At 30.6% G+C, this 14,158-nt stretch overlaps 1 protein-coding gene across 3 annotated transcripts; it reads left to right on the plus strand.

Moving 5' to 3' along the window:
* The first annotated feature begins 860 nt into the window (after positions 1-860).
* LOC112766044 (uncharacterized) lies at positions 861-5,325 on the plus strand. Of its 3 annotated transcripts, XM_029294658.2 has the most exons (4): positions 962-1,346; positions 2,539-2,616; positions 3,093-3,858; positions 4,442-5,325. In XM_029294658.2, exons 3-4 carry the CDS (start codon positions 3,206-3,208, stop codon positions 4,926-4,928), a joined length of 1,140 nt encoding a protein of 379 aa, XP_029150491.1. In that variant the 5' UTR covers positions 962-1,346; positions 2,539-2,616; positions 3,093-3,205; the 3' UTR covers positions 4,929-5,325. The 3 variants fall into 3 exon arrangements, with proteins under 3 accessions (XP_025667677.1, XP_025667676.1, XP_029150491.1); XM_025811892.2 differs by lacking the exon at positions 2,539-2,616 and having other exon boundaries at positions 861-1,346; XM_025811891.3 differs by lacking the exon at positions 2,539-2,616 and having other exon boundaries at positions 861-1,346; positions 3,107-3,858.
* Positions 5,326-14,158: the final 8,833 nt, after the last annotated feature.

The raw sequence follows: 14,158 nt of genomic DNA on the forward strand, positions 1-14,158 counted from the left end.
TATAATAAATAGTTTTTCAATTATCTAATTTATAAAAAAAGTCTCATCTTTTTATTTATCTTAAAGGTTAAATATTAAAACTAATATTAATACTTTTTTTATTAATAAAACTAAAATAAAATATAAAAATAAACCTTGAATAAGATTAAAAATACAAAATTTTGAATCTCAAAATATAAAATGATTATAAGATAAAAAAAATTATTTAACTTTTTTCAGGCAAATTATATTAGATTTTATGGTATATTTAAGTGAAATGAGAAGGATGCAAGAAAAGATGAATAAATTTTTTTTATTATGCAGTAACAGTAATATGAGGTGATAGATAGTAAGAGAAGTAAAAGATAATGATAGAGGTTACGTGAATGTGAATTAATGAGATAAGAGAGAACGTAAATGTATGTGATAAGAAAAAAGATAAAGTAATGAAAATTTTCTAACATAGAATAACTGATATAGTGGAATAGATTATTAAAAAATACAAAATTAAAAAAAAGAATTGAACACCAAATTAAATTTTATCATTATATTATAAATTATAGATTATAAATATCACATGTGAAATGATTAAAAATTATATATAAAAAATAAATTATTAAAGAAAACTAAATAAATTTATAAATTTTAGAGATTAATGAAAACGAAACGAAAATTCCAATTCGAGTTACCCGGGTTGCTTCAGAAAAATTTTGTCCCGTCACTATTTTCATGAAAACAAATTTTTCTACGGTCGAATCCCCTGTATTTTAGAGAATTTTACCATCCCTATTCCCTAGTCAAAGCCAAAAAAAAAAAAAAAAAAAAAGAAAATGCAAGGAGAAAAGAATAAAGGTAGATGCCAAGCGAATATTATGATATCCATTGCGAAGGTTCTCAAGTACATGTTCGTATATCTTACACGTACACAAACGGCGTGCCTTGCTGGCAACTCCACCCTCTCAAATCAATACATCTGGCAAATACAAAGACTGGTGAATGGCGCTTGGAGTTGGAGGTGACCGATTTAGTACAAGAACCAGCGCAAACGAAGAAAAGAGCAGAAAATTGAAGAAATGAAAATGAAGGGAGAAACTGTTACACTGATTCTGGTGAACCTGGCAGGGATAATGGAGAGAGCAGATGAGTCATTGCTACCAGGTGTGTACAAGGAAGTTGGTGCAGCACTTCACACTGACCCAACTGGCCTTGGCTCACTCACTCTTTTCCGATCCATTGTGCAGTCCTCTTGCTACCCCTTAGCTGCCTACCTCGCCGTCCGCCACAACCGCGCCCATGTCATTGCTATCGGCGCTTTTCTTTGGGCCGCTGCCACCTTTCTTGTTGCGTTCTCCTCTACTTTCCTTCAGGTACTCGCTTTTCACTTTAAGGAGTTTGGAGAAGCGTATATAGTGTAGTGGATGCATTGTTTTTCTTTCATATCAGTTCTGGCTCAGTTTATTTGGATTTGTGTTGTTTTTCACCTTTGACTTCTTAAAGTAGAGTAGAGATTGACACATGATGAGGTTTTAGATTCAATTATTTGCTCACGAAACGGATTATTAGAGCCTTAAATTGCCGATAGATAAGGATTTAGAAGTCTTTATAAAAGTGGGATTCATCCATGCTAGGATTAGCCACTAAAATTAACCATTAGTGTAAATTACACTTTGCAATATAAATTACATATTTATACATAAATACATAACATAGCATTGTTGACTTGGATTTTTACTATAAGTGTGCCTATATTCCGTGTCTCCAACTTCTATTTGATCGATGTCATGAACATTTAGAAAATTTTATATTGGCGGTCAATGGCCTAACACAGTCCTCTTTTTTAGAGCTTGGGACTAATTCTCTAACAAAGGCAGAGTTCTTAAAACGGAAAAAAAAAATCCAAAACCAAACACTATTCAAACATAAGTAGTAAGCTATGGTTTGGTGACAGAGTTGGGGAATGGATCCGCAATCGCTAGATCCAATTGACCATGTCAAGTCAATTATGGATTTTTACGATTGATTATATAATCATTTGGGACCCATGCCAATTCTTATCTCCTCAGTTACTAGTAGAGATACACAATGTCTATTTAACGTCCCAGTGAACTGGATTAGATTTTCCTTGCTTTGAATAGCATTGCTAATAAATATAATATGTACTGTGAATCTTCAAATTTGATCCTCCTATATCGCTGTATGTATACCTACAATTATGAGAGAGGTATCTCTAAATTGTGATTCCAAAAAAGCTTTGCAATTTGTCATGGAAATTACGTTTTATGCTAGCATGGATGATGGTTGGTGTAACAAGACTTCGTCATAATCTATTATGGTTATTTATATTGAAGGATAGTTAGTCAGTTAGCTAAAACTATAGAGAAGTAGCAATTCTGTTAGTTAATTGTAGTTGCTGTTAGCATTACTTGGTTATCTCTAATTCTCTATAGACACGCACAGACACTCAAGTGTAAATAATCAAAATACGATCATGGTTTGTTCCGTCCTTACGTTCTCAATGTGATTATTTTAACATGCCTTCTGTTCCATGTCTTGCAATAGAAACTTTGAATTGCTTTCGTTACCATAAATCCCAAATTATTGACAACTGCCAAACTTGTTGGTGACTCTTCTGACAAGGTATTGCATCCACCGTTATTTCTCCATTCTTCTTCACTCTACTCATGTTTCTGTCCTCGTGGGATCATCCATATCCATTTGTACATGTTACATGATGATAAGAAATTCTTAGATGTTTATGTGAGTTGACAAAACTATCATTATAGGGGGAAAAACTTCAATCAACACAATTAAACTGCTCTTCTCTTTTTCTATATCACATTTAGGGGTATAATGGGAAAAGAATTTAATACTTCCTATATATTGTCAATGGGATAAATATTTTGAAACTTTAAAAAATGTAAATGGGACACATGAAGGATGGAGTATACCAAGGCAAGACTACTTCCCAAAACCTCTTCGTTGAGTGTTGTCATTTTTGTTCTTTTGCTTTGAAATAGACAAAAAGCACATATGCAAAGTTCCTAAACAATGTCAGTGTAACTGCTGTCCTATAATAAATATGTAGCTAATTGTATTCACTTTGAACTTTGAAGTCATTGTCTTATAGATAGCTGTATCGCGAGCATTGAATGGGATTGGCCTTGCATTAGTAGCACCTGCAATTCAGTCCCTTGTGGCCGATTCAACAGATGATAGCAATCGTGGAATGGCTTTTGGATGGCTTCAGCTAACAGGCAATCTTGGTTCCCTTATTGGTGGACTCTTCTCTGTAATGATAGCTCCGATAACGTTCATTGGTATCCCAGGTTGGAGGATTTCCTTCCATATTGTTGGACTGATAAGCATTGTAGTAGGTACTGCAGTCTACCTATTTGCCAACGATCCACACTTCTCCAAGGATGTGGAAAATGTGAGCAATCAAGTTCCAAGTAAAACGTTTTGGTCAGACGTGAAAGATCTTGTTGAAGAAGGCAAATCAGTTTCTAAGATTCGGTCTTTCCAGATTATTGTTACACAGGGTATCACTGGTTCCTTTCCATGGTCAGCTTTGTCATTTGCACCAATGTGGTTAGAGCTTACCGGTTTCTCCCACGAGAAAACTGCTTTCCTCATAGCTTTATTTGTGATTGCTAGCTCAGTTGGGGGTTTGTTTGGAGGTAAGATGGGGGATATCCTTTCCATGCGCCTTCCCAATTCTGGGAGGATAATTCTAGCACAGATAAGCTCTGCATCAGCAATTCCTTTAGCAGCAATCCTTTTGCTTGGATTACCGGCTGATCCATCTACAGCAATACTTCATGGCTTGGTTTTGATAATCATGGGGCTCTTCATATCTTGGAATGCTCCAGCTGCAAATAAGTAAGTCTTTCAACTTACATTTTCTCTGTATTTTCTTGCCCATTTGTCCCGATTAAGTATCATCGGATATATCCAACAAACTTATAGAATTATCTGTCCCTCTTCCTGATAAAACTATGTTTTATGAAGCAGACACTTAGCAAGAAATGCTGAAATTGCAAGCATAGTTTGAGAGAATCAATATGAATTCTGAATTGAGTGATAAGTCTCAAATGATTCTGTCATACAAGTTTAGTTTATATAGAAGCTAGCTCAAGCTTAGCTCGCATTAGTTAACCTCACTAGAGCAACCTACTCTATTCCATTTAACCCTAACTCATAAATGGTACAAGTTAGCTCTCTACAATCCCAAATCATTTTAGGATTTTCAAAGTTGCTCTTCAATTCTGATTTTGAATTGTCAATAGATACTTTGGCTTTTTGCATCTTCGGTTATCTAATTTCCTTTTTGTGCAAAGAATTATATGTGTGCTAATTGTGCTAATTTGTATCACTTATTATTTCTGTAACTGAATTGTGACTTCTCTGAGTAGAGTAAATGTAGTTTGTGCTTAGTTTAATGTGGCAACTGTATGGACATCAGTCCAATTTTTGCAGAGATAGTTCCGGAGAGATCCCGAACAAGTGTGTACGCACTTGACCGTTCTTTGGAGTCTATACTATCATCTTTTGCACCCCCTGCAGTGGGGATTTTGTCTCAACATGTTTATGGATATAAGCCCATCCCTGAAGGATCTAGTGAATCTCAAGAGATTTTAACAGATAGAGAGAATGCAGCATCATTGGCCAAGTCGCTTTACATGGCAATAGGAATTCCGATGGCTCTCTGCTGTTTGATCTACTCGTTCCTTTACAGGACCTACCCAAGGGACAAGGAAAGAGCTCGGATGGAGGTGTTAATAGAGTCGGAGATGCAGCGAATTGATTCAGATGGTGCAGCAATGATTGAACCAGAAGAACTGTTTATTGGGGATTATGATGGTGATGGTGATGGTGTTGATCGTGATGAAGATGAAGAAAACATATTGCTCTACCGGCAGTCCACATTTTCAAACTTCCAACTTAGGTAAATAGTTACTCAGATAAAAAGACATATAGAAAAGGTGGATACTTCAATGATGTCTTCGTATGAAGATCACATTGTGAACCATGAGATAGTTCAGTCAAACATGTCAATCCATCTAACAGTTCACAACGTGATTTTCATGGGAAACATCATCATTGAAGTATCCACCAACAGAAAATTCAGCAGCTCTTTACTCAGTTTCCTTGGATCCAGAGATTGTGTTTCAGTTGTTTTCACTGGTGGGTAGTTTTCCAAAACTGAACCTGATTTTTTTTACCGTCCGATCCTTTTGAGGAAAGAACTTCCCCTTTTGTAACTAATTGGATACAATGAATGTAAATTTTTATTTTCTTGCAACACAATAGCAAGTACTAAAGATGATTGGAAGAGTGGCTGAGAAACGATCCAAATCTCTACGAGTATTTGTTTGAGTTTGAATCCCGCCGCTGACATAAGGATTATCTTGGTGGATAATTTGAAGTACTTTTATAAACACTCTTAAGAGCATAGAGGCATATCCTTATTTTAGCTGAATAACCGAGGTAGAATACATTTAAATCCTTTTGAGATAAGAAAAATCACTAACAGGTAGTGGATGAGGGGGCATGGTTGACGGAGATCAGCACACCACATATCAAACTTGACACCGTTGCAGAACAGATTGAAGACATTCTAGCAGTGACTCCATGCTGCCATGGCCATGGTAGTGCGAATGTTGGTAATTGAAGTAAAACCTTATCAACTAACTATAAGTAAGTTGACCCTAAAAATTCATGTAGAATATATATCAAGTTCGCCATAGTTAACCCAAGACGCACAAATTCTTGTATTGGTGAATTTAAGTTGGTCAAATGGCTAATTTGAGGAGGATGATAACCTTTTTGTTTATGTAATATGCACAATAGTTACAAATTTATGGGTAGGATGTGTGATGTAGAGAATAATTTGGAGAAAAAATGGTTATATTGGTGTAGTAATTCTAAACCACGAGTTAATACTCAATTTGACATATGAAACTAGTGGAAAACTCGTGCTACGCCTGGATCAAATATTGTATCATTATCAAAATTTGTTGGTATAATACTAATGATATTAATAGTTGTTACTTTTAATTTGAAAAGTCTTCATATATAAAAATTTATTATCCAATGTATAAAATTGTTCCAACCTATATTTATAAAGACCAGATAATCTTCTTATTTTTATAACTCATATTAACATCCATTAAGAAAAAAATGGTGTATGCTAAAATCCATTTCATTGATTTTTTTTAAATAAATTATACACTATTATTGTGAAAACTAAATTAAAAAAGTAATATAAAAATATATAAATTATATCCTATTAATAAGTTACACTTTAACGTGATTTTAACTAACATTAGTTAAAAGTATTCATTTTTTAATGTCTAATACAAAAATATTCCAAAATAAATTATATGACATCATAAATAATCATAATTTTATAAAATCACATTTATACCAATATCCTCTCCCTATAAGTACTTTTACATCTGATGAATTAGTGTTATTTCTAACTTTCATTATATGCCACTCTAAATAAGTAAATAGTATCTTTCATATGAGTTGTTACATATTTGTATAAAGTTACTGACTTCTCTACATAGCAATTAGAATATTATACATTAAATAAATACAAATACAAATACTAACACGGAAAGAAAAAAAAAATATTTTCGGAGAACTAAATTCCAATTTAATTTATACTTAAAAGTTAAAATAAAAATCTCGTTATTTTTCAAAAGTAAAATCTCAATAGAAAAGTATATATTTGATACAAAATCATTCATGAGCTACTCTTTGAAAAAAAAAACCAAATAAAAAAGAAATGATACAAAGTTATTTCATTATTCTAACGATTTTATATTTCTATTCAAAATAAATCCAATGCAAATAAAAGTGTTTTTTTGTGATACTTCCCAAAACAAATCTTGAAACAGTTAAGGAATAAGACAGGGTATCTCAAGGAGTAAGAATGTCACACCATATCCCTTGAACCAAATATCATAAAATTTGTCGCACTCTCTTCAAGAACAACACCAACCAACAAATTTTTAAAAAATACAATATTTACAGGCAACTCCAATTTCTTCATTATTAGTTACAACCCAAGAAAATTTGAACTATTAAATACTAAGACATTTGCCCCAAACAACCTTCCAAAGAAAAAAATTCAAAAAATGTTAGACAATTAAACAAATAAGGAGCATTGTTCAAATCTTATTGTGTTAACAACAACATACATAAAGCAAAAATAGATTTTTGTTTTGGGAGTATACCAAGCAATACAATACCTTATCTTTTTTTTTTTTCTTTTTAGCCATAATGTCATAATTTGTTTAATTAAATCTCGAATTTGTCATTGTTATCGAACTATTCACATACATGTTTACATTATTGGTGTTACAGAAAAGAAAATTCTTGATATGCCAACAAGGCTTTTACGGTATACTTTTACTTACAAAAAAAATATAGACTTGCTGATCCTAATAATGAGAACAATTTTAACCATAGGATAAAAATTATGATTCTCTCTAACTTTATAAATCAGATAGAAAAAAAGTTCCATTAAAATATAACTAATTCATTTTTGAAGTAAATGAAGGCAATAACCCTAATCTCATACTCAACAGAGAATAAATCAACTCTAAGTTTCTCCATATTTGCCTTAGCAATCATTCTCTCAACCTCCGCTTGCAGCTCTACCTCTCTTAGAGACACTGACTCTGTACCATTCATCTTAGATCAATTTGCCACCTTTAATCACTGTGCTAAATTTGGTCATTTTGTATTTGCTTATGTTAATATGCGAAACTCTAAAACTCGCACCTTAATAATATTCTAGAATCGAACTTCAAAATCATCAAAACTACTTAATTTACATATGCAGTTTAAAATTTATAAGAATTTAAATTCCTTAAAATACTAAATAGATATCCTTTTATTCCGCAAAGCATGTTAAGGAATTCAAACATACAATACATACATGTTGAAACTAAATAAAGTAACACCTCATTTAAATTCCGAAAGAAGTCATCTTAAATTATTTCATGAACAATTCTTTTTATTAAACTAAGCATTTTTTAACTACCATCTAATTCTTTTTTTTCATTCTTTCATGTACTCTTGGCATACATATATATAGTATGAGATTTGTTTCTGATTTTAAATTTGAATCTCAATTCAAATTTAAATCATATCTTGAAATTCGAAATCTAAATCCTTCAAATTTATGAATCATATCATAACTCAATTTGAAACAGAATCAGTTAGGATCTCATCCAAATTTAGAAATAGAATAACTAATTATTCTCAAATATCATTTAATATTCTCAATTATCATACTATTATTATATTCTTGGTGCTAGCAAAGAATATAATAATATTCCATTTGAATTAATATAATTATTTATTTGATCGAATCAAAATAATAATTAAATAATTCTACAGCAAAGATTAGAACACTCGTTAGTGTGTGACCCCATAGGTTCAATACTAAGCGGATAGTAAATTAGTCATACTAAATTTACTAATCAAGGTTAGCGTCTAGCAACACTCCTCAGCGACCCGATAGTATGAAGTAATATATTTTTACTAAGAACCTCAGAAGAACAAAGTATAATTCCTTCCATCTTTCCAGCTCTTGGTTAACCCTTAGAGTATGGTTTAATTGTCAAACTCTAACTTGTTACCATTATCATAATGAACTGTGAATGACTTAAGAAACTCATTTCTTCATTCATTCAATCCCCTTGGCCAAGGTTTTATTCATCTCAGTCATTATAATCAGAGCTCAAACTCTTTACCGAGAGTTGACGGATTCCTTATTAACTAATCATTAATTCTACAAGTATTTAAATCATACCCAATATCCATTTAACTAGCACCCTAGGGTATTAGGTGTCTGGAATCAAAGTATAATAAATACATTGTTAATTACTATGATAGTCGCAGGTCAAAGGAAACTCTATTACTATGTTAATCTTGAGAATATCATATTGACAAATATACGGTAATTATAACCATTAGGAATTCCCAAAGTGAGTCAGTTCAATGGTCATATCTCTATATGCACCATCTATATATATAATTTAATAAATGAGATCTATTAATCTTCATCCAATGAAGACCATTATATATATATATTGATCTTTCCGAATTATTAATGTCCTTTTTAATAATCCTACGACCAAGAATAATTTAGATTAAATTATAAAAGATTTATCTCTCAATATTATGATTACCATCACAATGATAAATCTCTAAATTTAATTAAGGACCTTATTATATTAATATTTTAATATAATACCAATAACAAATTATTTGACACATGATTGATTGGATTGTGGTCATACTCCTTATTCCCAACAATCTCCCACTTGCACGAGAGCCAATCATGATAGATTGGATCTTGGGCATACTATTATCTCAATAATCTCCCACTTGCACTAAAGCCAATCAATCATGTATGTAATTTTTCAATGCACATTTGTGTTTATCAAAACTCTTTTGACCTTAAACACCTTTGTTCTTAAGCATGTTTGTTTGACCGTTTGTAAAATATACCTAGTGCATAATAAATATCACATTTTCTCGAAACATGAAATCTCCTACTACAATAGTGCATAATTTATTTTAAGGACAATCCTTATTGAACATGATTATTAAAAAATCTAAGTAACCATTGGATCTATCTTTATAGAATTATATCATTATACAAATAGGCTACTTTTTCAAAAAGTTTGTTTGACGATCAAACCTTTTATACTTTCAGGAGAAAGTATATCATCTACCGAGTGGTATACAATTCTAATAAAAGTAATTGTACTCCCACTCTTTCTTTAAGATGGAATCCCTTTTCTAAAAAGGAGTTTAACCTCTTATAACAAACATTTTGTCATAAGAAGAGTGATAAAAATAATCTCATTATTTCTTTAGGGTAACTAATAAATCTCATTTATTGGACCTAATATCAATTCTATTGTTGTGCAATTTCTCAACACATATAAGACATCTCCAAACTCTAATGTTCTTGAGTTTCAACTTATGCCTTTTTCATATCTCATATGGGTAAAAAATTGATTTAGTGAGAAATTTGTTAATTTAGCCACATTTCTAAAATGCAGTCTAAATATTTAACAAATAGTGATATTCAACTAAATCAAGTTTCATATTTCTTAAACATGATGGAGTACATAGAGTACTAGTATTTATGCACGGAGAGAATCTCATTCTCTATTTAATAGAATATCAATTAGATATTAGAGATTTTACTTTAAAACTCTTATAATAAAAATACTCAATATCTTTATTATTGGTCAAACCAATCCTTAAGACAAATTTTGATTCGCATCCTCAATACTAATATTGAGTTTTTTCAAAAAGACCAAAAACCTTAATCATATTAGGATCAATTATAAATTGTTTGCAACAAAATAAATCTCCAAAAATGCTTACAAGAACAATTCTCGCTAAAGCCATTTGCCTAATGGCTTTCCAACTTCTAAAGTTGTTTAATTCAAAATATATTGCCCAATACTCCCACTAGTTTAAATAAAATATTTGATAGTCATAATATCTTACTTTGGGCACCATACATCTTCTGAAGATGTTCAATAATAAATAGTGGGTATATGCCTTTGAAATTGGAATTCATGGTTGTCAAAACAACCCATATTATAGTAAAATAATATTTTACATACTTCACAAGTACTGACTATTCCATCACTAATTTTATTGGAGGATATTATTTTAATAGAATTATCATCTCCATGATAACCCTTTCATATATGAGAACAATTCTCAGATATTAGCCATTATATTACTTTCAAGTATGCCACACAAAAGGTAGACATATTTAAAAATTTAAAATATGAAAGTAAATTAAGAAATCTATATTTCTGTTAAAATTATTTAGAATCACGAATGAGTACCTTGGTTGTCAAGTTGTTATTCATACCTATTCCAAATAAACATGATTAAATTGCATCCCATACAATTATAATCTCAAATAATTATCTGGTTGTCAGACAATTATTTAACTGAATTATATTTTATACCCCTAGGTTGTCTAGGTTCAAGTATAAAATTAATTCTCCTTATGCATCATCATATACATAAATAAATTCTATCTGTGATTACAAGTCTCCTGGTTGTCAGGCCGCTCCTTGTAAACAAGAGATAAATTTATTTTTGGCAATATCCTAACTTTTAGGACTTATCTCTATTGTTAGAGAATTTCTACCAGTATTCTTGGATTAAATTTTATACTCCCAGGTTGTCTAGGTAAAAATATAAAATTAAATCCTTAATACATCAAATGTATACACTGATTATTATCTTGAAAATAAAACACCTGGTTGTCAGGCCGCTCTTTATAATCAAGAACATTAGATAAACTAATTTCTAAAATTATAGTGTTCAAAACACATCAATCAAATCAAAATTTGATTTTTCATGTACTAACGTTTAGCCTTAAAAATTATCAAATCAAATTTGATCTTTATATATACACTTATATATATAAGAAACAAACAAAAGATATTTTGCATCTTATTCCTTTTATTGTGATCAAAATCACACTAAAATTTAATAAATAAATAAAATCAAACAAAATATTTGATTATAAATATAACTTTTATATTGAAAGAATGATAATTTAATCACAATTAAATAATTAACATTGAAATAAATTAACTATTAATTTATTAGAAAACCATCTCAATGGAAATAACTGCATCGTATGCTTAAAAAAAAATTTTGAATTAATCCTATTAATTCACAAATTTAAAAAAATAGAAATAAAATTTAAACACAAAAAGCCAAAGCTCTGATACCACTGAAGGATTACCATGTGTTCATAACACGCAGCGGAAGAAAAGAAAGCAATCCTTAAAAATCTATTTTTTGTGTTTAAACTTTATTCCAATAATATATAGATCAGATCTAAATACCTTTAGACGCTTTAGTAAAAACTTTATTCTTCGATTGTACGAAGACTCTATGCGTACCCACACTGAGACCAACCTTTGCTGTCAACTCCTTGACCAATGGACATCTGATCTAAATTGAGAAACCTCTTACAACTCTTTGCACGCCATAGAATTCTTCTCCAAGAATCAGGCTTACATACATTTATGTGTGTAGAGGTAAAGGAATAAAACCCTTGTGTTTTATTCTCTTTTTTTTTTCATTCTTTCATGTACTCTTGGCATACATATATATAGTGTGAGATTTGTTTTTGATTTTAAATTTGAATCTCAATTCAAATTTAAATCATATCTTGAAATTCGAAATCTAAATCCTTCAAATTTATGAATCATATCATAACTCAATTTGAAACAGAATCAGTTAGGATCTCATCCAAATTTAGAAATAGAATAACTAATTATTCTCAAATATCATTTAATATTCTCAATTATCATACTATTATTATATTCTTGGTGCTAGCAAAGAATATAATAATATTCCATTTGAATTAATATAATTATTTATTTGATCGAATCAAAATAATAATTAAATAATTCTACAGCAAAGATTAGAACACTCGTTAGTGTGTGACCCCATAGGTTCAATACTAAGCGGGTAGTAAATTAGTCATACTAAATTTACTAATCAAGGTTAGCGTCTAGCAACACTCCTCAACGACCTGATAGTATGAAGTAATATATTTTTACTAAGAACCTCAGAAGAACAAAGTATAATTCCTTCCATCTTTCCAGCTCTTGGTTAACCCTTAGAGTATGGTTTAATTGTCAAACTCTAACTTGTTACCATTATCATAATGAACTGTGAATGACTTAAGAAACTCATTTCTTCATTCATTCAATCCCCTTGGCCAAGGTTTTATTCATCTCAGTCATTATAATCAGAGCTCAAACTCTTTACTGAGAGTTGACGGATTCCTTATTAACTAATCATTAATTCTACAAGTATTTAAATCATACCCAATATCCATTTAACTAGCACCCTAGGGTATTAGGTGTCTGGAATCAAAGTATAATAAATACATTGTTAATTACTATGATAGTCGCAGGTCAAAGGAAACTCTATTACTATGTTAATCTTGAGAATATCATATTGACAAATATACGGTAATTATAACCATTAGGAATTCCCAAAGTGAGTCAGTTCAATGGTCATATCTCTATATGCACCATCTATATATATAATTTAATAAATGAGATCTATTAATCTTCATCCAATGAAGACCATTATATATATATATTGATCTTTCCGGATTATTAATGTCCTTTTTAATAATCCTACGACCAAGAACAATTTAGATTAAATTATAAAAGATTTATCTCTCAATATTATGATTACCATCACAATGATAAATCTCTAAATTTAATTAAGCACCTTATTATATTAACATTTTAATATAATACCAATAACAAATTATTTGACACATGATTAATTGGATTGTGGTCATACTCCTTATTCCCAACAATAGTGTATTCTTGTAGGTAAATTACCTAAATTGAAATGATGGGTTAAATAAGTAATGAGTGAGCAAGATAGAATGATCAGGACAATAGCAATTTATAAAAAATAAAGCATAAGTCACAATTCATAAATGATTTTGACATAGCAGTTTTCAATTTAAAGCATAAAATTCTCGCTACAATTTTATTAATAGAATCTAACTACAATGCCAAAATACACTACCATTTCATCTCTAGTAAGATCCAATAGAATATAAGTAACGAAGGCAATGTGGCTACACATTTCTAACTCCATTTTAGTAATGTAGAATCATAAGCTAATGCTCTTAATTCCTAAGTCTCATATATTAGTTAATTCTTGTTAACTACCCCTGCATTCATTAACTAACTTCTTAATCTTGTAGTCTAAAGTTAGAACAAATGAAACAAAATTCAAAGAGTTTATAGGCATTTAATCAAGCATGTAACATGCAAAGAAGAAAGCTTAAAAACAAATATATTCTTGAGGATTCCACGACACAAATCAACATCACAGAGAACATAGGATGTGATTTCAGACCTTTCACCAGATCGGTTTGTTGGAATAACAAATAAAAGAAAATGTGTAGCAAGAGTATCAACACGAAGTTAAAGCTAAAGTTCATCAGCATATTCCAATTTCAAAAATGAACGACAAAGAGTGAAGCTTGGAAATGATTCCATAATAGCACCAACTAAGGACAATTAAAACATTGTTATGATCCTAACAGAAGCAAGGTACTTTACCA

Source organism: Arachis hypogaea, chromosome 17, assembly GCF_003086295.3.
Source record: "Arachis hypogaea cultivar Tifrunner chromosome 17, arahy.Tifrunner.gnm2.J5K5, whole genome shotgun sequence".
In the NCBI taxonomy this organism is placed as follows: domain Eukaryota; kingdom Viridiplantae; phylum Streptophyta; class Magnoliopsida; order Fabales; family Fabaceae; genus Arachis; species Arachis hypogaea.